This window comes from Acomys russatus, chromosome 23, assembly GCF_903995435.1.
Source record: "Acomys russatus chromosome 23, mAcoRus1.1, whole genome shotgun sequence".
Taxonomy (NCBI): domain Eukaryota; kingdom Metazoa; phylum Chordata; class Mammalia; order Rodentia; family Muridae; genus Acomys; species Acomys russatus.
The window spans coordinates 57009439-57036329 of NC_067159.1; the positions used below are offsets into that span (position 1 = coordinate 57009439).

At 42.8% G+C, this 26891-nt stretch overlaps 1 protein-coding gene across 1 annotated transcript in view; it reads left to right on the forward strand.

The window, feature by feature from the left end:
* Nucleotides 1–540: 540 nt before the first annotated feature.
* Negr1 (neuronal growth regulator 1) overlaps nt 541–26891 on the forward strand; it is a 710325-nt gene continuing 683974 nt past the window's right edge. Inside the window, exon 1 of the mRNA XM_051165491.1 lies at nt 541–761. Within this exon, the coding sequence (XP_051021448.1) occupies nt 604–761 (158 nt within the window). The 5' untranslated portion in view covers nt 541–603. The remainder of the gene's footprint in view (nt 762–26891) is intronic.

Here is a 26891-nt window from a genome sequence, read left to right on the forward strand (position 1 = left end):
TCGCTCACGCCGCCAAGCCTGCCAGACCTCAGAGTATCCCCATTGCCCAAGCTTCTCTGTCCCTCTCTTTCCCTCTTTTTCATCTATCTCGTTCGCTTCTTGGCTCCCCCCCCCCACCCCCCCGCCTGGTCCTCCATCCCCGGGCGGGGTTGCTACGGAAACGGCCGCTTGGCAACGCGCGCGAGCCCGGGGGCCGCCGGCCGCTGCTGCGCCCCGCGCTGCCTGCGCCGCCTCCCGCGCTCTGCTCGCCGCCACGCAGGACAGTGTGCGGCCGCCGGGGATTAGCCACGCTCCGGACGCGGCCCGGCGCCCCGAAGGAGGTGGAGCGCGGTGCCAAGGGGGCGGGAGGGGAGGGAGGGAAGCGAGCTGCAGAGGAGCAGAAAGGAGGCGAGGCCGGGGAAAGAGGGAAACTACGCCCGACAACTAGGGAGGGGGCGAGGAAGAGAAGAGAAACCCACCCACCCACTCAGAAAAAAAAAAAAAAAGGAAAAGAGGGGAAAAAAATCTCGTGTGGCGCGCCGCCTGGTTACCGGGCAGGCTCGCCAGCAGCAGGGGGGTGGGAGCCGACGCTGCCGGAGAGCGAGCAGCCTGGCAGGCACGGACATGGTGCTCCTGGCGCAGGGCGCTTGTTGCTCGAACCAGTGGCTGGCGGCGGTGCTTCTGAGCCTGTGCTCTTGCCTCCCGGCTGGGCAGAGCGTGGACTTCCCCTGGGCGGCCGTGGACAACATGCTGGTGAGGAAAGGTGACACGGCGGTGCTCAGGTAGGGAACCCAGCGTCTTCTCCACTTGCCTCAGTCTATCTTTCTGTCTCTTCCCTTCTCAGCCTTGCCTTCCACCCAGCTTGATTCCTGCTGTTGCTCACTAGCAAAACACCACACCTCAGGCTAGCCAGGCTTGACCCTTTCCGGACCCGGGGCAGGGGGCTGATTGGGTTAGGGGTAGAGAGAAACACACTTTCTGGGCAGCCGCCGGGGTGAGGAGCCTGGGGCTTGAAGGAGTGCCAGGTGCCACTTTGGAGCAGGGGTCCCCGCTCTGATGCCAGCGGTACTCTAGGAGTCTGATAAGTTTACAGGGCTTGTTTCTGCTTCACTCTGTGAGCGACTTTCCCCAACTGCTGGCTCCGTGCTCCATTTATTTTCCCTCTCACTTGAATAGTAAAATCCAAATATTTCCCGTTCAGCCTTTTTTTTTTCCGTTGTGGTGATTTTCCTTCCTTGTTTTCCCTCTTCGTTTTTTTTTTCCCCTCTCCCATTTCTTCATCTCCCTCTTCGCTCACCTCCCACTTCCTTCATCCCTATTTTATCCTGTGTCCATTCCCTTCTTAGTTCTACCGCTGTCATCCCGGAGTCTCCCTATTTCTCCAGCTCTCTCTCTCCCTTAATTTCTGGCCCTCATCACAGCCTTTGTACCTGCTCTCCCAGACCCTCATACCCAGCCTCATCACCCACATACACTTTTCTGTCACACCCACATGTATGTTCCAGTGCCATTTCCAAACCCTCATAAATCTTGACTTTATGAGCGAGCACACTCCCTCCCAGCCCTCCTGTCCTCTCACACACTGGCACTTCCATCCTGTAAGGAATACTTCACCTTCAGATTCTCCCTCGGTATTTAAAGGGTTCATACTCCACACACACTCCCCCCCACACTTCCCTTCCTCTTCTCTCTTCAGTTTTTCCTCTTGTTCCTCCCCCTGTTTTCACTAAGCTTAGACAGAGGTGTGTTTGTCACGAAAGGCTGTCCTAGACTGTTTTCTCTAGAAACCACACTGCCAAGTGTACCAGGGAAGATCCCCTTTCCTGTAGAATATAGATTAGTGACCAGTAGTGCTCAGAGCTAAGCAGGGCCCACTGCCCTGGCTTGCTCCTTCACTTCCCATAGACCCACCCACACTGGCACCCCCATCTGGTTTGCTTTGCCAATCTTGCTGAAAGATCTTCACTCTCTCCGCTGGGTGGTAGTTTGCTTGTGAGTACAGACTGCACAGAACCAGTGTAATACATGCATGGCTAAGGTGGGGGAATGGCATCTATTTGTGCCTGAACCTGGCGATGTTCTAAATTTAATGATGTGGATTTGTAGTATTACTTAAAGCCTTTTTAAATGTTCTTGAAGCCAATCATACAGATAAATTCAAATACATGTTAATAGCATGTTTTAATGAATTGTTCTTGTAATGAGTCGTGGAACACAAAATTAACGGGTTTCTGTCGCGCTACAGCAGAATAACTTTCTGTGCTTGACAAAGACAAGGGGCACGGCATCACGGAGCAGATCTGAATTAAGCCTACTTTCACCCGTGATGTTAGTCTCTTTTCAAAGTTTGAACAGCAGCTTTAGACACAAGCTCAAATTATGGAAGCTGAAATGTGTGTGTTTGAAGTAGCAAGTGGCTAACCTGTGGCAAGCAGCACCACTTTCAGCCTGAAGGGTTTGATGCCTCACTCACATCCTGGTGCTGTGGCTTGGCAGCTCCTGTCCTAATGAGCAATTAACATATCAGGAGTGCTTTCTGCTCCTGAGCCCTTCACCAGGACTGTGGGGCACTCCATCCTGACTGTGGGGAGGATGCCTACTGTGGTGAGTTTCATGTGGCCCTTACTTACTTCCATGCTTCTGACCTCGCCCTTTATGTGACACATCGGGAGCTTTTACAGTATTTTTGAGAACTCTTGGCTCTCCACACATCTGAGTGGTATTAAGCCATTGCCTACGTGATTCAGTACCATTTTTTTTTTTTTTGTCACTTGAAGTGAATTTCATCAGCTTTACTTTTTATATTAATTTTACGATTCTATAGGAAGTCTCTAATTATTAAACTTTTAGGTTACCCAAGTTTTAGGGATGACTTCTTATTTATTTACAGGAAATTGCATTTTCAGTAAAATATTGAATATTGTTCTCAGTTTTCTGTGAATTCTTCAGCATCTCATACTGACTTTGCTCATGAGCTGACACAGGTGGGCTTATGGACCAGCAGATGGTAGCCAACTCAGGGGACACACTTCCATTACAAGTAAATCCATCAAGATGTGTGTGTGTGTGTTTCAAATTATTCTTGATGCTATTCTGAAACTCACTAGAAAACAAAACTCTACCCTGATAACATGTGCCCCGTCTTCATCAAAGTCTGTGAACTGAACACCTAAGGAAACACCTAAGAGGGTAGTATGACCATCTATCTTTTATCTCAGCAGCAGCATAGAAAGAGGATAGTAAACTAACAGTTACCAAATATCTTGGAAGGCCAAACATGCCAGTCAGTGAACCTGGTGCTCCTGGTTGTTAATGAAGGGCAAGGTCAAAGGTCATCTGGTAGTGCCAGGGAGTTTCTTTCTTTTAAGAAAATAATAACAAACAACTGAAAACTTCCCTTGAGTGGAGCTGTAACACAAAGGAAATACATCCTGCTGCTTTCCGCCATCTGTTACCTTGTAAATGGTCATCACAGTTTAGCTCACCTAGAGGAGGTACAGTGAGTTACAGGGAACAGGCCTAGGTTTCAGCTCTCCCCTCTCCCTGTTCAGGCCAGTGGACTTTGCATACTCGGACTTCCCTGTGAAGGATTTAATGATGTGCTCAACAGGGTAACCCTTACCAAAATTTTGGATCTCAAAACTGCGTGAATCTCTAGAGTACATTGTTGTTGCGATTATTTTACAAGTGTGACCTAATAATGTTTATTATCAGGCCTGTAACTATTGTCATGACAGTATTTTCTAACCCGTTAGCAATCAATCAAGACACAGACACCTTTTTTTTTTTTTTTAAATAGGCTTAGGTAACCTGGGGAAGGCAAGATATTAATTCCTTAACAACTTCCCATAGTGGGACAAGTATGGGATACCTGCCCCAATCCCATGCCATCTGCTTCCAGTAATTTCTATCAAGCTACCTCCCATCACAATCCCAAATACTTGTTAATTGTCATCATCTGGGCCAATTCCCCATCCACACCAGCCATGTGCTTCTCCTCCAGCTAACCCATGGCACAGCCTCCTCCTTCCTCCCCTCGCCTCTGGTCTCTCCACTCAGGATTTTGCCCCACTTTTACTTTGCCTAAGAGCCTAACCTGTTTTACCAATAAAACGTCATTACACCTGGGCAGGTCAAATGGGATAGGCTTGGCTAAGGATGCAGGACTTGTGGGGAAAGTGGGGGAGGGGGAAGAGGAAGCAGTAATTAGCATCGAAATACATCAGACCAACCTCCAACACATTGTAGTTTTAAAACACGTACTTATATCAGTTGTATTGGTATAGAATTCGATGCTTACCAACTTTGCCTACCTTATTCTATTCCTAACAACATGTGTTAATTGGTCCATGGGAAGGTTGCATTTTATAGTATGGAGCAAATCGGAGTCCTTGTGTTACCTGGTGACAAAGCAGAGGACAATGTTGTGCATTTGGACCCAGTTGCTGTTAGACCTGAAAAGTTGAGGCACATTCTTGAAATTTACATACTATTCAGATTACTTTTTAGTGTTTGTTATAACTAAAACATCAACCAAGTACTTATTCTTACTTTATTGGCAAATACTGTTGGGCTAAGAAGCTGAATTTGCCCCATGATCTTTGTAAACAATGCCAGTAACATCCTTATTTGCATCTCTCCATAACCGCACATTTCTGGCTTTCTTTTTTCATTTCTTGGGTTTTTTTTTTCTTGTTTTGTTTTGTATTTTGAGACATAGTTGTCCTGGAATCCTCTGGCTTTCAATAATAGAGATCTGCCTGCTTCTGCCTCCCAAGTGCTGGTATTAAAAATGTGCACCACTGCATCCCCACAGTTCTTAAACACATTTCATTTTCGATCTGTTATTCTTTCAACAATCCTCCATGAGTTTTGCACATTTTTCGGCCACTTCGCTGACACTAATTCAAAGTAAATTACTCTGTTTTTGTCACACTTTTAATCAAAGGAAGGGAGGGAAAGTCTTTCTTACAAGTGACACAGCTCAGCCCTTCTGTGAGTGGACTTGAGTGACAGTTGCTGGGTAACATGCCATGTGACTGTTGGTGAGAAGAGCAGGAGAGAGACAGGCATGCACTACATTACATGTTTGCACAGAAGATGGTTCTGCAGGAACCACCAAATCTTGCCAGTAGATTTAGAAATGGTGTCCTGAGTGTTTATTCCTATAGGCCATCACATTGGCTGTTTTTATTCTACATTAAGTAGTCTCAATTGAAGTGCATGGTCTTCAGTGATTTATGTATGAGGATGTGGGGTCACCAATAAATAGAAGTCAATTAGCATCCTTTGGGAAGGCCTTTGGGATGTCTCCTTGTAAGCTGAGTCCCCCCTGTGCACCAAAGCACCACTTGCTTCCAGCAAACTGCTCAACAGCACAGAGATATCAATTTATAACATTAAGATACTATTTAAATGTTTATGAGCTGGTTTGATACAGTCCTTAAAAACACAATTTCAAAACTTTTAAGAAAGGAAGGTGCCATACTTGGGGTTAATTGTTGACTTGACCTACCTGGGAAGAGGGACGCACATGAAGGAACTGCCCCCATCAGATTGGTTTGCAGGGATGTTTGTGGGGCATTTTACTTAATTGACAATTGACCTGAGAGGGCCCAGCCCACAGAAGGCAGGAAGGCCTGGGCTGCATAAGCAACATGGCTGAACAAGCCCAGGAAACAAATCAGTAAGCAGGACTCATCCATGGTCCGTGCTTCCGTTCTGCCTGCAGGTGTCCGCATGGGCCCCTGCCCTGGTTTCCCTTGTTGATAAACTGCAACCTGTAAGCCAAACACACCCTTTCTTCTCTTGGGCTGTTTTTAGTCATTGTTTTATCAAAGCAGCAGAGGGAAACTAGGGCACAAGGGATAATAGATTGTCATGGTGAGTCAGCCTGGGGAAAACGGGTCCCCAGCATAGAACTGAGCAGTGTGGGGTGACACCTGTGGTGATGCTCAGGACCTTCTCCTCTCCAGGTACACTATGGGGCAGATTAACTAACAGCAATTTATTAATCACAGAACAATAAGATGCTTTTTTTTAAAATCTCCAGATATTTGTTTTTGAGCAATCTAATTAGTTCAAAATAATTCAAATTTTGTTTTGGTTACATCATCTTAGAAGCCTATTATTAGTGAGCTTATTTTAAATATATTTTTATAATGAAATTTCTCTATGGATTAAGAATTAGAATTTTTTTTAAAAAATTATTAAAATGGTGACAGTATAGTCTGTGTCAGTCAGCCCTGGCCCTGTGGTACTCTGCTGTTCTGTGTGTGTATGTGGAGATGGTGCGACCCTCAGGCTTTGCCCCTCAGGGCTCCTTTCTACTGTTAGTGGGAAGCAGGTTGGAGAGATGATGGTGAAGTGAGCAGCCAAGGCATTTCTCAGCTTTCTCCCTGGGGGGCAGCATCTCTGCCTTCCCTAGGAGGCAGCTTCCTTCTCATGCCTTAGCCACCCATCTCCTCCACCTCAGGGCAGTAGTGGCTTCCTGTCACTACTAGTCACCACTCTACACATGGATTTCACCAGTCTCAAGAGGTCCATTCCCTTTGCATAAATTCCTATGTTAAACCACCTCTGTTTAAATACCCAGGGATTTAAATGTTGTGTTTAAAGCCCTGGTTCGGCTTACAATGAATTGATGATTTCACTGACTTGATTTTTTTAAAAAAATATTTTACAGCAACAGTAGCAGCAGCAGCAATAAGAAGAACAGGCACAATATAGTAGGGATTGGAGCTAGGGCCTTTCTCCTGCTAGGCAATCACTCCATAGTACGTGCTCATGACTAGTTTATTTAATTATATTTAAATAGTAGACTCTTTCAACCATGGTATTGCTGGTGTGTGTGTGTGTGCGTGTGTGTGTGTGTGTGTGTGTGTGTGTGTGCGTGCGTGTGTGTGTGTGTGTGTGTGTGTGTCTTAAGGGCATCATGTTAAATCTTTTCTTTGCTCATGGCTCTTTGGTATTGGGTTATATACTATTTCATAGATATGCCATGTGTTTCAGATTAATCAATGAAAACAAAAACTTCCAACATACTGACAAAAATCTAGGATTTTTCTAGCAATAATCATTATCAAATAGGATTTTTTTAATTCTTCTGCTATGGTTATTTTGGCACAATTAACACAACTTTGAAGAAATTAAAAGATTTTGATAGCTTGTTGAAATAAACTTTATGCTCTCCTTTGCTGTGTTTAATTTGAAAAACCTAGACATTTTAAGTCCTTAGGCTGTTGTTAATCAATCCATCGGACCTGGATTTTATTAGGGCAACACAGAGAAAATGTGATAATGGCTCAGTGAGAGAGTAAGTGAGTAATGAGCCCATTTGTGTGCTATTGGGGCACTTCAGGTTTTAGTAGCACAGTATAGTTAGTGTTCCTGGGTTTTTATGTAATGAAAAGGAAATGCTTAAAAAATAAGTAAATAAAAAAATAAAAAAATAAAGAAAAGGAAATGCTTTGCTTATTGAATCTATGGATCAACAGCATTCTTTGTAGTCATTAACTTTTTTCAAAATACTCTGTAATTTGTCATACCTGCATTGAATAAAATCAGATTTTTATTTTGTTTTTACTTTTTCTTTTTTTTTTCTTGTATTTTTTGATCAAAATTTCCTTCAACACATCCTATATTCTTCTTACCTCCCTACAACCTCAAAATTTTATGTTTTTCCCCCTTTACATTAAAATAAGAAAAATAAACAAAACCAGTAAGACAAAAAATAGTCAATAAGCACAAGCAAACCCACAGAGTCCATTTTGTGTTGGCTGCGTCAGAAGTCGTGGGCATGCGCGGTGCCTGTCCTGGAGCGTGGCTGATGCACTCATAGCCGCTCTATAGAAGGAAACCAGTTTCTGCTTCCTCTGCGGTTGTCAGTTGTAAATAGCTTCTTCGTGGTGGGACTTTATGTCCAGTTTCTTTCCTCAGTTCTGTGAATTATTTTGTTGTTCTAAACCAGCCCGCGAACCTTCAGAGCAGGGCTTTAATAAAGACATTCAATTTAGGACTTAGTACTACAAACCACTCCACCCTCTGCACTTGTCCAGTTCTGGGTCTCTGTGTCTGTTATACCGTGGATTACGTAAGGGGCTTTTCTGACGAAGGCTGAGCGAGGCACTCATCTGTGGGCAGAGCAGGATTTCACTAGGGGTCATTTTATTGCCGCCTTCACTTAACTAAAGGTTAGTATTAGGCTTCTCCTCGGCGCATGGCCTGTCTAGGGTCAAGGCCCTGGCCACCTTGGCAGTGTCAGGTATGAGTTCCAGCTGGAGAGGTTGGCCTTACATGTAGAGAGTGGCTGGTTGTCCCCGTCATATTGGTGACACTGTTGCACCAGTCTGTCTTGCAGGTTGATCACTGTTATAGGCTGCAAGGTTTGTAGTTGGCTGATGATAAGATTATGTGTCCCCTCCGGTAGCATACATAGTACCATGGCAGTGCCGTGTCAGCAGGCACCATTTTCAGTAACATGTGTAGCGCCGTGCAGCTCCATGAACACTGGTCAGCAAGCGTGGTGGAAGCATCTACATCAGGATGGGTTTTCAGGAGACCATATTCCTCCTCGTACCCAGACCTCCCTTCCCCTCCACAATTAGTCCTCCGTTCCAGTTTCTCCTTTTATCTCTGTATAAGGCAGAATTCCCATTTTGCCTTCCACGGAAGCCCTGTCATCCTCACGGTTTCCTTATCAGCCACCTAACCTATGTGATTATTCATGCTTAAATACTGAAAGTGGAAACAAGTCTGAATGATAAAAGCAGAGCAGTGCTGGCAGCATCACTGTCCCCATAGTGACTTGGACTACAGAGCTGTAGAAGTAAAAACAGCACAGTGTTGGTACCAAACCATGCGTGTGGGTCAATGTGATAGAAGTGAAGACACAGACATAAATCCACATGCATATGGACACCTGACTTTTGATAAAGAAGCCAGAAATGCACACTGGAATAAAGACAGCATCTTCAGCAAATGCTGCTAGTTAAAATAGATGGCGAAAGATAGAAAAAGGCAAACGAGTCCTTCCTTATTACCCTGCACCAATCTCAGTTCCAGGTGCACCAAGGGCTACAGTATAAGGCCGGAAACCTCAAGAATTGGAGAGAAGAGAAAATGGGGAGCAGTCTTGAACTCACTGGCACAGGAGAGGAGGTTCAGGATTTCACTAGGGGTCATTTTATTGCCGCCTTCACTTCAGATCAGAGCACCAAGCGCCTAGTCACAAAGAAACAACAAATAACAAATGGGATATCATGAAATTGAGCAACTCCAGTATGGGGAAGGATGGTGTGATGCAAGCAAAGTGCCATCCTCCAGAACAGAAAAATGTATTTAACAACTACATATCTGACAGAGGATTAGTATCTAAAATATATAAGGAACTAAGAAACTGAGCCACCAAAATTCAAGTAGCTGAATTAAAGTGACATATAACACTTGTCAGAGTTCTCAAAAGAAGAAGCGCAAATAGCTGAGAAGCATTTAAAGAAATGCTCAACATCCTTAGCCAGCAGGGAAATATAAATCCAAACTAATTTGAGATTTCATCTTACACCAGTCAGGATGGCTAAGATGAAAAAAAAAAAAATAGCAGCACATGATGGTGAGGATGAGGAATAAGGGGAGTATGCATTTATTGCTGGTGGGAGTGCAAACTTGTACACCCACTATGAAAATCAGTGTGTCGTTCGTCAGGAGGACGGGAATCCATCCACACGAGCCTCCAGCTCTTCCAGGCTCATCTATTTGTGACAGCCAGAAGCTGGAAGGAAGCTAGCTATCCACCAGCTGATGGATGGACAATGAAAATGTGGTTCGTTTACAAAATGGATATTATCCAGCCATAAAGAAAAAGGAAATTCACAGGTAAATGGAGGAAACTAGAAAACACAACAACAACAACAACAAACCCAAACAATCTCGAATGAGCCAACCCAGACCCAGAAAACTTTAAATAGTGCAGTCTTCCCTCATAAGCTGATGTTAGTTTTTAAAATTAAAAATCCTTAAAATAATTTATTATTTGTTATTAGTTCTTAGAGTTTGTACATGTTTTGATGATAACTCTTATCTCACATGTCTTCTCAGATCCACCCTTCTTCCTTACACACCCAATTTGCGACTTTTTTCTTTTCTCTTAAACCAATCAAGAGCAGTTTGTGCTGCCAAAATATCCCTGTAGTATCTTTCATTATGGCATGCTTAGATTACCAGCGACTTCACTCCTAAAGAGAACTGACTCCTTCCCCTGGAAGATAACAGTTCCCAGTGGCGGGATTTGGTCTGATCTGGGCTTGCAGCGCACACTGTTCTAAGCACTACAAGTTCATATACACAGTTTTCTTGCAGTTGCCCATCACTTCCATTTCTTACATTATTTTATCCCTTTGTCTGCAATAATTCATGACCCTTTGGAGGAAAATTATGGTAGATATGCTCCACATAGGAATGCACATTCTACAGTGCCTTAGTCTCTGTATCTCGGCCAGCAGTGGGTCTGTGTTGGTTACCACCTGCTGCAGAGAGAAACGTCTCACATCTGTGGGTGTGTTAGCAATCCATTAGAGGTTGGCTGGATGCTATGCCCATCTAGCAAACGTCATAGGAGCAGATTCTCCCCAGGACTTGTCTAGCCATAGGTTCTTGGCTCAGTTATGATGCCAGGTGAGGGGTTCGTGTCGTGTCGTGGGCCTTAAATCCAATAAGAAAGTGATTGGTTCTGTCCAGTGTGTCTGTGCCCCTGTCACACCAATGGCATGCCTTTCTGAGACAGTCATCTCTGAAGCTCGCTGGCTTCATAGCTGGGTGGTTGATGACCCTTTCCCGCTCCTGTAGCATATGTAGCACCTTCCACAATTATCTTTAAATTAAAAAGAAAAAAATCTACTAGAGGGTTCTGAAGAAAAGTGAGTGAAATTGCTTACCTTATATTTCAGATAAAATGGGCTATATGAAATATATGGTAAGACATTTTACACAATAAAAACAAGTTGTTTTCTTAAACTTGTCTATGTATTTTTTCGATGATGGATCAATGTGCTGACAGTAATTAATATGTATTTTCTAAGGTGCATTTCAGTAGAAATAATCTTAAATTAGAAGGCTCTAGTTAAGATTTGAAGCTGTAGTTCTAATCCGAAGATGGCCTGTGGCTTAGAGAGACCAAGGAGGCATCTTTATTCTCAACACCACACCACAGAGTTGGCAAGAACTCTCCTTACACACACACACACACACACACACACACACACACACACCACCACCACCACCACCACACCACACAGATGGCAAGAACTCTCCTTACACACACACACAAACACACACATACACACACCACACCACACCACAGAGTTGGCAAGAACTCTCCTTGCACTCACACCACACCAATAGCAAGAACTCTCCTTACACACACACACCACACCACACAGATGGCAAGAACTCTCCTTACACACACACACACCACACCACACAGATGGCAAGAACTCTCCTTACACACACACACACCACACCACACAGATGGCAAGAACTCTCCTTACACACACACACACCACACCACACAGATGGCAAGAACTGTTCTTGCACTCACACCACACCAATAGCAAGAACTCTCCTTACACACACACACACACACACACACACACACACACACACCACACACAGAGTTGACAAGAACTCTCCTTACATACACACCTCACCACACAGATGACAAGAACTGTCCTTGCTCTCACACCTCACCACACAGAGGGCAAACACACACACACACACACACACACACACCATGCCACACAGATGATATAAGAATTCTTCCGAGTAGAGAAGTGTCATGTATTCCTTGTTTTTTTTTTTTTTTTTTTTTTTTTTTTTAGGTTTTTAACTCAGTCCATGGGATCCACCCTTCCTTTTCCCCATGGCAACAATGAAATGAAATTAATGGACACAACAGAAGGGAAGAAAATTGGCCATTACAATAGGTGCATGGTTCTCACTTGTGAGGAGTAGCTCTGCGTGTTGTCTTGCCCTGGCCGTTTCTCAGAACCAGGCTGGCAGGTCTTTGTAAGCCACAGGCAGTGATAGGAGGAGGTGAGAGGGTTTTAGTGTGGTCCCAGGCTTTGATTAGGATGCCAAGGGGCTATCAGTACTGCACTTTCCAGCCCACATCAGTTCTGCATCCTGACAGAGAACCTTTGATGTTCTCCACCATCCAGCTGGCAGGGGAAATGGTCTTAATCACTTTCTCTGAAAGCTGGAGAGAGCGAAGAAGGGACTTGGCAGTGTTGGTAACATTAAGTGTTGTGCTTTTGAATGGAATCCAACACATTGTACTTTCCAAATAGCTAGTAAATTTGCTCAATTTAAGGGAGATTTTTAACCCTACCCAGTCCAGAACTAAATTGTTCGTTGTGGAATTTCACTAAGTCTTCAGACATCTGTCCAGTTCCCAAAGCTGAGAGGGTTTGTTTTATGCTTTGTATTTTGATTCTTCAAATCATTTAGTTGTAGACACTGCTCTGAGCCTTTTATAGATTCTGGTTTACTACAAATTTGTGGGGAAGAGCCTTGTCTCAGAAACCCTTTTACTCTTGTGATGCTGCATTGAATTTAATCACAGAGAAAAGACTTAAGAGGTATTATTTAGAACTCTATTAATAGCCTACTTTCCAAAGAACAGTCATAGTAATTGAAGGATAGCCTTGTCCTCCTGAGCATATTATCTCTGATGAATTTTATCTCTTGGCAGATGCTTTAACAAAGTGAAAATAGGAAAATGTCTCTCTTCATCCAGGCTTTTCCCATGGCTCCATCCTTGTTCCCTTGTGAACTGTAACCCAAGACCTGTTATGAACAGCCACGTGGTCTTGGTGGCATAGTGTGAGGTCTTGGTTTGCTTTGAGGCACGAGAGCTAAAGAAAGGACCTGGCATAAGGGAAGTGGTAAGATGAATTTGACCTAGAATTGTAATGCCAGAGCTGGTGCACATATGTCTGCCAGAACAGTCCCCGGCTTGTGTAAATGTTTGAGGCTTTCTAGACCAGCTTTCTGATGCAAGTCCACACACAACACACACTGTGAATAAAGGAGGTCTCTAGGATTCCATGCCTTCACTCCTTCCAGGGGACATTAAAGTCACAGGTCATTGATATTATAGGTACAGAAATTTAACAGGAAAATATATTTGATTGGTGTGGAGTCTTGTTTGAAACTAATAGTTTGGATAATTGCTCATTTATTTACAGTTGGTAGTGCTGTGATAAGCACAGTTTTTGTTACATTGCACATCCCTGAACTCTGAATACCATGTGAGATGTTGAAAGAAATGAAAGTGGAAAAAAAACATATTAATTAAAACTGTGTCATTTGGAATAACACAAAAGGAAGTTTGCCATTTTGCTATTTAGAGCTATAGTGAGAGGGAATGAATTCATTAAGTACTGGAAATTACCCCAAGTCTGCATTACCCACCCTTGATAAAGTGAGGTAGTGCACCAAATTGCATTTATGATTTCATGCTTTTCGCTTAGGCACGTGTGGTTCTTTCAAGTCATAGATGGGATTATGTTTATTTTACTTGGAGTGTGGTCAGTGGCTATTCTGCAGGGGTGTGGGTTTGTTAAAGAACATTTTTTAACATGGATATTTCATTTGTTTATTTGGTTGGATGTTTTGCCTGCATGCATGTTAGTGCACCCTCTGTGTGCAGTGATAACAGAGTCCAGAAGAGGGCAGCAGATTTCTTCAGAAATGAAATTACACAGTTTTGACCCACCATGTGGAAGCCTGGGAATCAAACCTGGGTGCTTAGGAAGAGCAGCTAGTGCTCTTAACTCCTGATCCACTTCACCACACCTGCATATAAAATTTAAAGAATAGTATGTTTCTGTAACAGATACCATTAATAAATTTTACCTATAAATATTGGATTCTCTTATATATTAGAAATTTCAACACATTGTTGCAAAAGCAACCACATTTACAATACAATGTGGAAAACCATAGTGATGCTGATGGGAAGAGATGCTGATGGGAGGAGATGCTGATGGGAGGAGATGCTGATGGAGGAGATGCTGATGCGAGGAGAGGCTGATGGGAGGAGAGGCTGATGGGAGGAGAGGCTGATGGGAGGAGAGGCTGATGGGAGGACAGGCTGATGGGAGGAGAGGCTGATGGGAGGAGAGGCTGATGGGAGGAGAGGCTGATGGGAGGACAGGCTGATGGGAGGAGAGGCTGATGGGAGGACAGGCTGATGGGAGGAGAGGCTGATGGAGGAGATGCTGATGGGAGGAGATGCTGATGGGAGGAGAGGCTGATGGGAGGAGAGGCTGATGGGAGGAGAGGCTGATGGAGGAGAGGCTGATGGGAGGAGAGGCTGATGGAGGAGAGGCTGATGGGAGGAGATGCTGATGGGAGGAGAGGCTGATGGGAGGAGAGGCTGACGGGAGGAGAGGCTGTTGGGAGATGCTGATGGTGTTGCTTGACTTACTTTGTGGGAAGTACCTCCATAGCTGTGGTTCATCTTTTGCCTGTGGATCTCCAAAATATGTACTAAGCTTCTGAAGGAAAAGCACTGCTGCTTGGTGGAGGTGCCAAGTTACAGTTGTTTGAAAAGCTAATTCTCGTAGAACTCAGAACTGGATGTCGTGAAAGGCATTCCAGATGATAGAACACTGAGTTTCTACTACAGATGGGAAAGTAAACAGTATCTGGAATCTATAAACCTGATTATTCTTGACTCCATTTTGCATGTGAGTAATAGTTTGCAAAGTTGTATGTCCATGAGCTGCCAAAGGGTAACATCAAACAAACACATTTTTTCTAGTTTCCCGTGAAAGAAAATGTTCATTGTTGAACCGATTGAACAAAACTTACTTTTCCTGATTGTAGTATATTGGGGATATTTGCCACATACGGTATTTTTTTTTTTTTTTATGACAGCCTACTCCAGACCACAGGGCATCCAAGAACAGCACAGTGTCATGGTGCTTGTGTCCTTGCACAACCTTCAGAATCCTGCCATAAGGTCTCAAATTTCTTGTGAACATCCACAGTCAATTCAAGTTCGACTCTAGGCATTCTCTCTCTGTGTTCCCACGCTCTTCCATGTTATGCCTTTTCTGTCATCTCCACATGATGGCACATGGGTGCTCAGAGCTAAGTAGTTGAAAACTCTCAACAGAGTCACACATGTCACCATTTCTCTCCCTCCCCCACCTCTCTCTCTCTCTCTCTCTCTCTCTCTCTCTCTCTCTCTCTCTCTCTCTCTCTCTCACACACACACACACACACACACACACACACACATTCAACCCATTTCATGCGTCTTTCATAGGTCATAGGTTCTTTAGGCCAGCACTCTCCTATATCCAACATTTATATTAAATGACCCCGCCATGTGCAGAGAAAATAATCGGTTATTTTATCTTGGGTGCGATCAATTTGTTTTGTGATAATTCATGAGGCTTAGCTCTTTTTCACCAGAAGCTTCTCTTTGCTGGCGAGAAGAACAAGGATTTTTTTTTTTAACATGTGGTGAACTTGTGGCCATCATATTTTGTTTTGGGGCCTCAATGTGTTCTATATCTGGGATGCTTAACCTTCACGTCTCCTGTGGCTGTTTTTTTTTTTTTTTTTTTCTTTTTTTGAAGACTCCACACACATTTGCCTTTAGTCTTGTAAGAGTTTATTTTCATCCTCAGTAGCTCTTCAGTTATCCCCGAAACCTTCTGCGAGAGTGACCTGCTTCTACTAAAACCCCGCACTTACCCGGTCTACATAGGTTGTCTTTCTTCTTGGCTGGGATAATCATTCCTAGGAGGTAGACCGCACAGATTTCACCCCATGCTTCTTTGAACTACCAAGCAAATGGATTTGCCATTCTTGGGTAAACTTAGGTCACTGAAATAGCAAGTACACAGCTTTTGTCACTGCAGCTCTGGATTCTTCTGGAAATTAGTGTCTCTTCTACCCTCTCTAGTCGCTGAGTCAAGCTTGTGACTTTTCACGTTTTGGATCCCTGTTCCCGTGGTTTCTGGAAGACAGTACAAGCCTTTCTTTATCAACCTACCTTTAAACAACAGTGGCTATTTAATTCTACTACTATTATTATTGTACAGTGCCAAATACTGTTACTGTGTTCATGTTGACAAATCCATTTTGCTTTCTGTCCTTTATTTAAGAATATTGTGATATTTCAAATCACCAACACACCAAACTCACTGTCTTATTTCCAGCTGCCTCTTTATACATAGTTGAGACACTGCCCTTAAGTACAGTTGCATACTTTTTTGAAAAAAAATTTTAATGTCTTGGAGAATGGATTTAGGAATTTTTATTTTTTACTTCACTGTAAAATGGATTAATGATTTATCTGACACCAAACAAAACTTAGATTGATTCTACCCCATGTTTGGTCTGTAAATGATTTTAGGGACATATGATCAATGGCAGTTCAATAATATTAAATGGGTAGATAGTTCCAGAAGTAAGAAATGCAGAATTTCTAAACTTCACTCCTCCATACATGGCCTTTTACCCAGCCTGCCCCTTTCGTCCAGTGGATCTACACTGTCTACAGCACCATCCACTTTGTAGTCTGAAAACTCCCAGTGACAACTCTCAAATGCATTGCTTTTCTTCATCTGAAGATTGCAGGCATGTGCCCCAGGCCAGGAAAGATGTCCCCTGACCTACTGCAAATGAACCTGAGCAGACTTGTTTTGCTCAAGACTTTCAGAATACATCTTATGACAGTTGCGTATGTCTGAGAGTCTACCTACTTATGACAAGAGAATTTTAAATGTGTTGTTCCCGATTATCGTTATTTTTACACAGATGCTGTTCAGAACGCATGTGCCCACATCTCCAGCTAATTTCAGTATTCTGGCAGTCACATCTTTTATAAAGTCACCATCTTTTATAAAGATTGGGACATACATTCTTTTTAAATTCTCTTTCAATGAAAAAGAAAATATGAATGTTAATAATATTATCAGGACCCAGCAGCGGGGATCGGAATGGATGCTGCCAAAGATAGTCTTGAGAAATAGCAATGTAACAGTTTACTAAACAGTAAATATGAGCCTTCTCAGCTTTTGATAAATTACAACTTTTATTTTTAGTTTGTTTCTTTGATTATGGACACTATATCTGTCTATGTAACCCAGGCAGGCCTTATTCCTGATACTCTGGCTTTATCCTCCCAAGCGTGGGGATCACTAGTGTGTGTCATTACTTCTGGCTTAGTTAAGTAATAACTTGCCTGGAATTAGACCATGTTTCATGTATGTGTGTGTGTGTGTGTGTGTGTGTATATATATATATATGTGTGTGTGTATATATATATATATATATATATATATATATATATATATATATATATAAAAAATGACTTCTATAGGAAGGGAGATTTAAGCTCATTTCTAAAAAGATGAATCAAATGCATTTTAGAAGGAAAAATTAACTTAAATTAAGTGAAATAGTACTGGTCTTACCATGGGTAATTTTTGTAGCCTAATAACATTACTTTCAAATTCATAACATTCAAATGCCCCTCATTGTAGGTTTTCCAAATATTTTGTAAGTTTATAATTGGCACCTTAACCAAATGTTTTAGCAGTTTGAAAAAACAAAATGTCCTTAGTTTGGGTTCAAAGCCAAAGAACATTTTTAGTTTTGGGCCTGTTGTATGTACTGCCGTTTTGTGAGACAGTCAATAAACAGTTCTGTGATTGATTGCTTTGAATTTCCTTGAATGTTTGAACTACTCTTAACCCCTGACTTCTTGTTGAACAGCAAGCGCTAACATGCTGCAGGACGGAAATTAATTCTTAGTTGTCCAATTAAAACTGGCATTTGCATCTCAAGCAATTCCCTCAGAGAAAAACACAGGGAGGAAGCTGGATGTGTTTGGAGATTAAGTGGAAATGCACATTATAACCACAAAACTAATTAAAATTAAAGAATGACAAAACTCTCTTCTTAATGAAAGATCCAATTTGTTATCTATTTTAAATTATCTTCATTTAGTATCAGCAAATATGTTGGTGGTCAAACGGCCAACAGCTCTCCGAAGTCTTGCATAATTAGGACAAATGATTGCTGGACATTCTAGAGAGAGTAGAGCCCAAAACCCAACATACAAACATATTATTTGATGACACAATTATAAATGTTCACTTACAAGGAAGTGGTTTTGTGTGCACACACATTTACATAGACACATGTTTGTTGTGCAGTGATTTAATGAAGGAGTAAAATTTTAATAATCACTTAAATTGTTCATAATAGTAGTTTATAATAAAATTTGCATTTCTGGTGTTATGATTTATTTATAGTTTTGATAATTTCACACATTACTACCATACTTGCTTCATTTCTTCCTCCAAATTCTTTCACTCTTTCTACTTCCCCACTCAAATTATTTATCTTCTTTAACTAATATTGGGGCACATATACCCATATGTACATATACCAAGGCCCAACCCTTAGGGGAAGAGCTACAGACAGTTAATGGATGCTGAGAGATGGAGAGTCAAGCTTTACAATTTATTTGTATTATTTTAAAATTACATGTTTGTATGTAAGTATAGGCACACGATTTTAGGTGTCTGGAGGGTCCAGAAGAGGGCGCCAGATCCTCTGCAGCTGGAATTACAGGGCGCTGTGGGCATCAGTTGTGAGTGCCTGGAACCAAATGCCTGTCTTCTGGAGGAGTGGCTCTCTTAGCTGCTGAGCCTGCTCTCCAGCCCAGCCACACACACACTGCACTCACCTTACGAAGGGCGAACATGTATACAGTGCCATATTTGCTGTTCCTCAGCTGCAGTAAACTGACCTTTGCTATGATTTAATTTTTTATGTTCAAGAGACTTTTATAAGAAACAAAAATTGAAATTTAAATGGCTATTACTGAGAAAGCATTCGAATGTCAGAATTTCATGAATCTGAGTAGGACGTAAGTTATAACTAAAATAAGCTAGAGCAAGAATGTTCTGCGCATTCATGTTGATGCCACAACGAAATTCAGTCTATTATTCAATTAATCCATGTTATGTAAATTCTGCAATCACTGTGTAGTTTATGTACAGATTTTACTTTGAATAATTAACATAATCACACACAAAAGTGACACAATTATTAAAACGCTTTTGATCCCTTTCCACTTTTTCCTCTGTTCTTGATTGCCTTCTGTGTGAAGTCCTTCACTATATGAATGTGGGAACACACAGTTCGGTACATGTTTCATCCTCATTTCCCTCTCTTCCTCTATTGAGACTCCAGCTTCTTCCCTCACAACAACCAACTTTCAGTCATAGAAAGTCCTGTAGACACAGGTAGGTAGGTGTGTAGGTAGGTGGGTAGGTGTGTAGGTAGGTAGGTGTGTAGGTAGGTGGGTAGGTAGGTAGGTGTGTAGGTAGGTAGGTAGGTATGTAGGTAGGTGGGTAGGTAGGTAGGTAGGTGTGTAGGTAGGTGGGTAGGTAGGTAGGTGTGTAGATAGGTGTGTAGGTAGGTGGGTAGGTGGGTAGGTAGGTAGGTGTGTAGGTAGGTGGGTAGGTGGGTAGGTAGGTAGGTAGGTGTGTAGGTAGGTGGGTGGGTGGGTAGGTGGGTAGGTAGGTAGGTGTGTAGGTAGGTAGGTGAGTAGGTAGGTAGGTGTGTAGGTAGGTAGGTGAGTAGGTAGGTAGGTGGGTAGGTAGGTAGGTGGGTAGGTAGGCAGGTAGGTATGTAGGTAGGTGGGTAGGTAGGTAGGTAGGTGTGTAGGTAGGTGGGTAGGTAGGTAGGTGTGTAGGTAGGTAGGTAGGTGGGTAGGTAGGTAGGTGTGTAGGTAGGTAGGTGAGTAGGTAGGTAGGTGGGTAGGTAGGTAGGTGGGTAGGTAGGTAGGTAGGTATGTAGGTAGGTGGGTAGGTAGGTAGGTATGTAGGTAGGTGGGTAGGTGGGTAGGTAGGTAGGTGGGTAGGTAGGTAGGTAGGTGGGTAGGTGGGTAGGTAGGTAGGTGGGTAGGTGGGTAGGTAGGTAGGTGGGTAGGTGGGTAGGTAGGTAGGTGGGTAGGTGGGTAGGTAGGTAGGTAGGTAGGTGGGTAGGTAGGTAGGTGGGTAGGTAGGTAGGTAGGTGGGTAGGTAGGTAGGTGGTATTAGGTATGTAGTAGGTGTGTAGTCGGTAGGTAGGTGTGTAGGTAGGTGGGTAGGTGTGTAGGTAGGTGTTGTAGGTCGGGGGTAGGTAGGTAGGTGTGTAGGTAGGTAGGTATGTAGGTAGGTGGGTAGGTAGGTAGGTAGGTGTGTAGGTAGGTAGGTGAGTAGGTAGGTAGGTGGGTGGGTAGGTAGGTGGGTAGGTAGGTAGGTAGGTAGGTAGGTAGGTGGGTAGGTAGGTAGGTAGGTAGGTAGGTAGGTAGGTGGGTAGGTAGGTAGGTAGGTGTGTAGGTAGGTGGGTAGGTAGGTAGGTGTGTAGGTAGGTAGGTAGGTAGGTAGGTAGGTGTGTAGGTAGGTAGGTAGGTGGGTAGGTAGGTGGGTAGGTGTGTAGGTAGGTGGGTAGGTGGGTAGGTAGGTAGGTAGGTGTGTAGGTAGGTAGGTAGGTGTGTAGGTAGGTAGGTAGGTGTGTAGGTAGGTGTGTAGGTAGGTGGGTAGGTGGGTAGGTGTGTAGGTAGGTGGGTAGGTAGGTGTGTAGGTAGGTGGGTAGGTGGGTAGGTAGGTAGGTGTGTAGGTAGGTGGGTAGGTAGGTATGTAGGTAGGTGGGTGGGTAGATAGATAGGTGGGTAGGTGTGTATGTAGGTGGGTAGGTAGGTAGACAGACTGTTGATCTATCACTGTTTCTGTCTGAGCTTCAGTTACCTTTGTTATGATGATTTCCGGTTCTGTCCATTGATTTATTCTTCTTTACAGCTAGATAGAACACCAATGTAGCCCCTGTTTGCCACATTTTCTTGACCATTCTTCTGTTGATGGATGTTTAAACTATTTTTCCATCTACACAACACTAGTCTATCTGTATGATCCCAATTCAGAACAAACAAGAGATACAAAACAAATGTTGTCGTGAGAACCAACTTATTTTTGACGCACTCTTTTGTTTCTCCTATTAAAAGTTCTGATGATTCCCACAGCATCCAAGTAAGCATCTTACTAAAGACCTCCTGCTTTTGTGAGTTGAATGCTAAGCTTGGCAGAATCTATGAACGTTTGAGACTGAGTAGATAGATGTGTCTGCAAAAATAAGGTGAAATGCCTTGAAAATATTCAACAAAAGCATTTGGTACCAACATCTAAGGAGATGTGGGTGCAGTGGCTAAAATCTTTATAGGAAAATATTACAATCTATTTGCACTCTGAACTTCAACCCCTTTTTAAATCCCCAATTGTAAGTTTACTTTGAAGACCAGAAATTGAAAACATGTTCTTTTGGTTAATATCATTTAAAATTTGTTTTGCTATTTCAGACATTAGTATTATATTTATATTCTTCCTATCCCTCCCTACCCTCTAACTCCTTCTACCCCAACACTAACCTCATCTTCAGAATTGTTACTGTTACTCTCTCTCTCTCTCTCTCTCTCTCTCTCTCTCTCTCTCTCTCTCTCCCCTTGGGGTCCATTAACTGTTGATAATATGCACCTGTGTTTAGAGCTGACCATTCAGGACTGTATCACCCAGCAAGTCCTGGCCCCTCTCTGCAGCCTTCATTTGTCTGCCATCTTCATCTGGGGATAAAGCTTAGTGGAAGGTGTCCACAGTAAAAGGAGGATGTGGGATTTTCCACAGTACAAGAGAGACAGAAAGGGATTTCACCCACAGCCTTATTTACTAAGGGAAGAGATTACAGCACCTTTTACAGCTGGCATGTGGAAGAAGCATTTACACATTTAAGTGAAAATAATGTATTCATTCTTTGCATGTAAGGACTGACTTCTTGACTTAATTTTAAAGAACTGCTATGCTAGATCATCTTATCTTTCAAAATGTATCTTAAAAACATATGTTGTGGAGATAAGTTTGGATATGGTTATATTCAAATAATCTTCCCTAAGCACATCATATTTATGAAGAACAATTCAAATGTCTTTTTATAATTGAGATTTACAAAGGATAGGGGAGACTGCGTGCCTCATGTTCTGTGAGGGAAGGTGATAGCCAGGACGTATTAATTGTAATAATTAATGTTCTTGAGTTCAAAGCATATGGACATGTTAGAGAGGATCATTAGACATCAGGAAAAGGCAAATGTGGAACAGTCTGGCCCTCAGAGAGTACATGTGCTGTCAGGTGAACTGACAGGGACAGGAACCAGAGAGGCAGAGAGTGCAAGGCTGATAAAGAAGACAGGAGTGTTTACCCTCGGCCCTGCTCAGCCTGGAACCTTATGCTGCAATAGAGCCCAACAATGTCACCCAGCACAGGAGAAACTGAGGCCGGAGATCCACATCTGTGACCCAACACTGAAGTGGCAGAGGCGGGAGGATCACACATGTCACCCAGCACTTGAGAGGCTAAGGCAGGGGCATGACACCACACATGTGACCCAGCACTGGAGAGGGTCAGCAGTTCGAAGCCAGCAGGGGCTCCGTGACAACCCTGTTTCAGTAACATCAGTGGCTTTCCTTGGTGGCCCACCCTGGCACACCCAGGTAGATTGTAGCCATGTTGTTTCCCAATGCTCCCTGCCCGGCTCTTACTGCTATTCAGATCACTACAGAGACCAGCATGCCTTGTGAAGGCTTCATTTGACGCCTGCCACATTATTGGTGGCTAATGCAGTCTTGTTGAGGGAAAAAGTCAAATCTCATAAAAGAAAATGTTTAACTGTAGGATTTCTCCACATTTAATATGACAATGTTGAATATTCATTTTGCCAAATATAGCTGAATTAATACATATTTTTAACAAACACATTTTGTGTTGGATTTTTATCTGAGAATTCTTTCCTCAATAATCTTAAGATGGAGAAATATGATTATACATAAATTTGAATATTTGCCTATAATTCTTCACTTTGAAGCCGTGAAAGTGAAGTGTTTACAGCACACGATGTAGAATCCTCCATATGCATGCTCTGAAGCTCCCAGTGAGTACTGAACGTGCGTGTGAGTATGTAGGGCAGTATGGACTACGTTGTTCTAACCTTTACTTTAACCTCTCTCTAGTCTTCTTTTTAGTTTTTTATATTATAAACACTCCTGCTGACTTTTCACATCCTTAGTAATATAAATTAACTATAAATGCTATATAATATATACTAATACAAATTATGCATCATCTATACACTTTATATCTAAACATTATAATGATATTTTCATACCATGGTAGTGATAATTCTAAACCACATCTCACTGTAGGATACAGATAAAGCCATCATCTTACCTTACAATCTCAAATCTTTCAGAAAGGTTTGTGTTGACTGCCCAAACATTTTATGTTTGAACTTCCACTTAAACTTTCATTTTCAAGATACACAAGGAATTATTTTCTTCCAGGCTGTTTATAATTCTTTTACTTTTTAGCACAGACAGCGACGGCTCAATGTGTTAATGAATGCTGTCTTTTAGGAAATTGACCAGTTCCCTCACATTATGTTTGGGCACTCACTCACATGTGACCCTCTGTTGAGCTCTGATTACCATGCTCTAACTCCGTCAGTTGCTTTGTACCCTTCCTGGCTGTAGATTCAGGGCCTTTCATTTGTGTCAGTTAGTTCAGAGAGAACCCCACAGAGGTGACAGAGCAGTCATGTATGCTGTGTCTCCGCAGTAAGACAGACGGGGTTCAGTCAAACTGCCTCTCCTCTCATTCACTGTGACCACACACTTTGCTGTGAAGGTCACTGCCTGGCTCACTGTTGTACTTTAATAAGTGAACAGAAAGTAAGTATTAAAAACATTGTTCAATGAAACCTGGCTTAGTGTTAGAGACCCAGTCTAGGATTTGGGTGAAGAACACCTCTTTATCACGTAAACATCCTTTGTAGGATGTGGGTTTTCAGTCTTTAGCTGCTGTATAGAGGGGTAGAGACTCTCACCTCTTTCGCATTCTGCCCTTAGGCCATTCGTTTGACTGCTCAAAATCAGTTTCCCACAAAGCAGAAGACAAGGGAAGGGGGCGTCCCTGCGGATCAAAGGATACAAGTTGTCTGACTACTTAGTTCATTATGCAACACGGTTGATATGTTATTTCAGAACTTTGCCTTCTAACTATTTTATAAACAATTTGCCTCAAAATGGAAACACATAGGCCAAGAAAAATATATGACTAAAATTAGAATAATTATTTCAAAAGAATAAAAATTAAAAATAATAAATAGGTGAATCAAAGAGCTCAGGATAGACCCACAACATTGTGCGCTTGCATGAGACAAACTCATATTACAGGGTTAGGGCCTTTTGTGCTTCGTGATTGTCAACGGTGCCTACTAGGCTGACAGTGCGCCATGAACGGAGATGAGTATCCCCCCCCCGCCCCCCGGAGGAATGATGACCCCTGGGGGCGTGGCTCAGTGGGTCACGTGACTAATCTGCATGCAGAAAGTTCATGAACGGGGTGTCGAGATGTAGGCACTTAGGAAGTAGAGGCAGGGGGATTGAAAGTTCAAAGTCATCCTCAGTTACAAAGCAAGTCTGAAGACAGATTAGTGTTCATGTAATCCTTCTCAAGAATAAACAAATAGAAAACATGAAGAAGAAACATGGACACTTCCTTTCCACACTTGTTTAACACAGCAGGAGACTTCACTCTGTCCCAACGGTAAAGGACCGGGTAGTAAACGCTGTTGGTCTCATCACGGAGGAAGCTAGTTTTGAGAGCCAGTGTTTAAGTACAAGAGACCCGACTAGAGCCACAGATGCCATGACACCTTATTGGTCCCCAAACCACGTCATCAGATGTCACACAGATTCACCATGACTTTTTTCAGAAAAAAAAATTTTTTTTCAGAACAGTAGTAAGCATATGTATCATGGGAGAAGAGAGGAGAAAGTGTAGGTGGCCTGACACAGTGGACGGTAGCCTGACACAGTGTAATGTCTGAGCCATGGAGGTCGCAGTTTGACCTTGCCTTACCCTGCACAGGGCTCTCTCAATCATTCTGTTGCACAAATTTTACATTCATTTTTTACATTGTATCATTTAAGGTAAATCCATTTTTTATGGCCAAACCGTAATATTTCTTTAATCATGTAAACAAAATTTGATGCATGACAGTAAAAAACTGAAATTTTGTCTTCTCACAGAATATATATTCTAGTTTTTTACATAAATTACAGGTTATTATTTTTCTTCTCCTTCTGTGAGCTATAACAATGATATAGATGTAGGGAAACATTGTGTTTGCTGTGTATAAAGTAATGACTCCGTAGCTGGAGTCATTACAATTCATAATTTGATTTAAATTCTGGATGTGTATTTTCTACCCATCATCACTTTAAGCTAGATAACTACATAAAGGAACCAATAAATGAACAAACTTGCTTTCTAAGTGGTGAGTTGGATGGAGGTAAGGGTCTGGGCAGTGGTTGTGCAGTCAGAGTTCTCGGCGGAGGGCATGGGGACAGACCTGTTGGGACCTCAGCTGATGAACATCATGCCAACACGTGGCACTTGTGCTAGTCTGAAGAGCACTGAGCAGATGCTAATTATCCACTGATGAAAAAAGTGTGAAAATCTATTCAGTGTGCCCAGTGTGTGCGTAGCCGTCAACCCAATCGGCAAACTACCAAGCCTGGCTGGGTCTGGTGATTGACAGGACAGCTGCACAGTAAGCCGTGGCACAGCATTCTGTAAATCAGATGAACCAGAGATGGGGTTCCAGTGTCTGTCATTTTTATTGGTTTGTACAGTTCATATACACTTCTATACAGTTCGTGTAATGGCATGGCTGTTATCTGAGATGCAACATACATGTTTCTAGGTTGTTTATTCAAGATAACTTTCAGCACTCACGTTAGAGAAAAGATCATGCATGTTGGCCACTTTTCCGTGGAAGTTTCAGTGTTTAAACTTGAGATGTGCCTTTGATAAGTGACAGGAAGCATGCTTAAGTAAGCAGATCATAAGCTATGTAGAGGACGTGTTTGCTCACACCAGACATAACACCTAATGAGTGAGAGGAGAGCTCATTTTCCAAGATGTCTCTCATGCAAAGTGTGCTTGCCAGGAGCAAATCAAATCTCAGTCTCGCATGAAACCAAAGACAGAGGCTGTGTCTGCACCCCATCAACACCCTTTGTTGAGAAGTACATGTGTCTCAGCTTTCTCACACAGACAGGGTGACATTGATTGTCTCATTTCCTAGCTGTTGTCACTTCAGCACTATTGTTAGTACCCAGGGCAACTTAAGATGTCCTGATTCCATTGTTCTTGGAACACCTGTTTGTTTATTCTTCTATTTGGTGTCTATCCAGCCTATACACTTTTTTTTTTTTTTTATACATTCAACTCTCCTTTCATGTTGCTAGAGGTACAGTAACAGGTGTTCATAAATTTGATCTAAATATGCTATTGTCTGAGTTAGGTTTCTGTTACTGTAATAAGTACAAAAGGTAACCTGGGGAGATCTTATAGTTTATGGTCCACCATCAAGGGAAGACAGGAGGGGACCCTAGTGGCGGGACCTGAAGCGGAGCCCATGCAGGAGTGCCGCTGGCTACCTTGCTCAGCCCCTTTCTTACACAGGGGCCCACACGTCTAGAGGCTGGCAGTGCCCTCATTGGGCAGGACTCTTGTTCATCAGTTAGCAATCAAGAAATTGCTCACAAACCAGCCCGATTGAGGCAGACCTTCAGGTGAGTTTCCCTGTTCCCAGGCGACTGTAGATTTGTGTCAAGTTGACAGCCAAAGCTCACTATGATAGTTCGTTGTTAATTACTTATGACTGACATTTACAGCACATAGTGATGGTCCTGTCCTAAGGGATGGGTTATTGTACCAGGGAGGGGT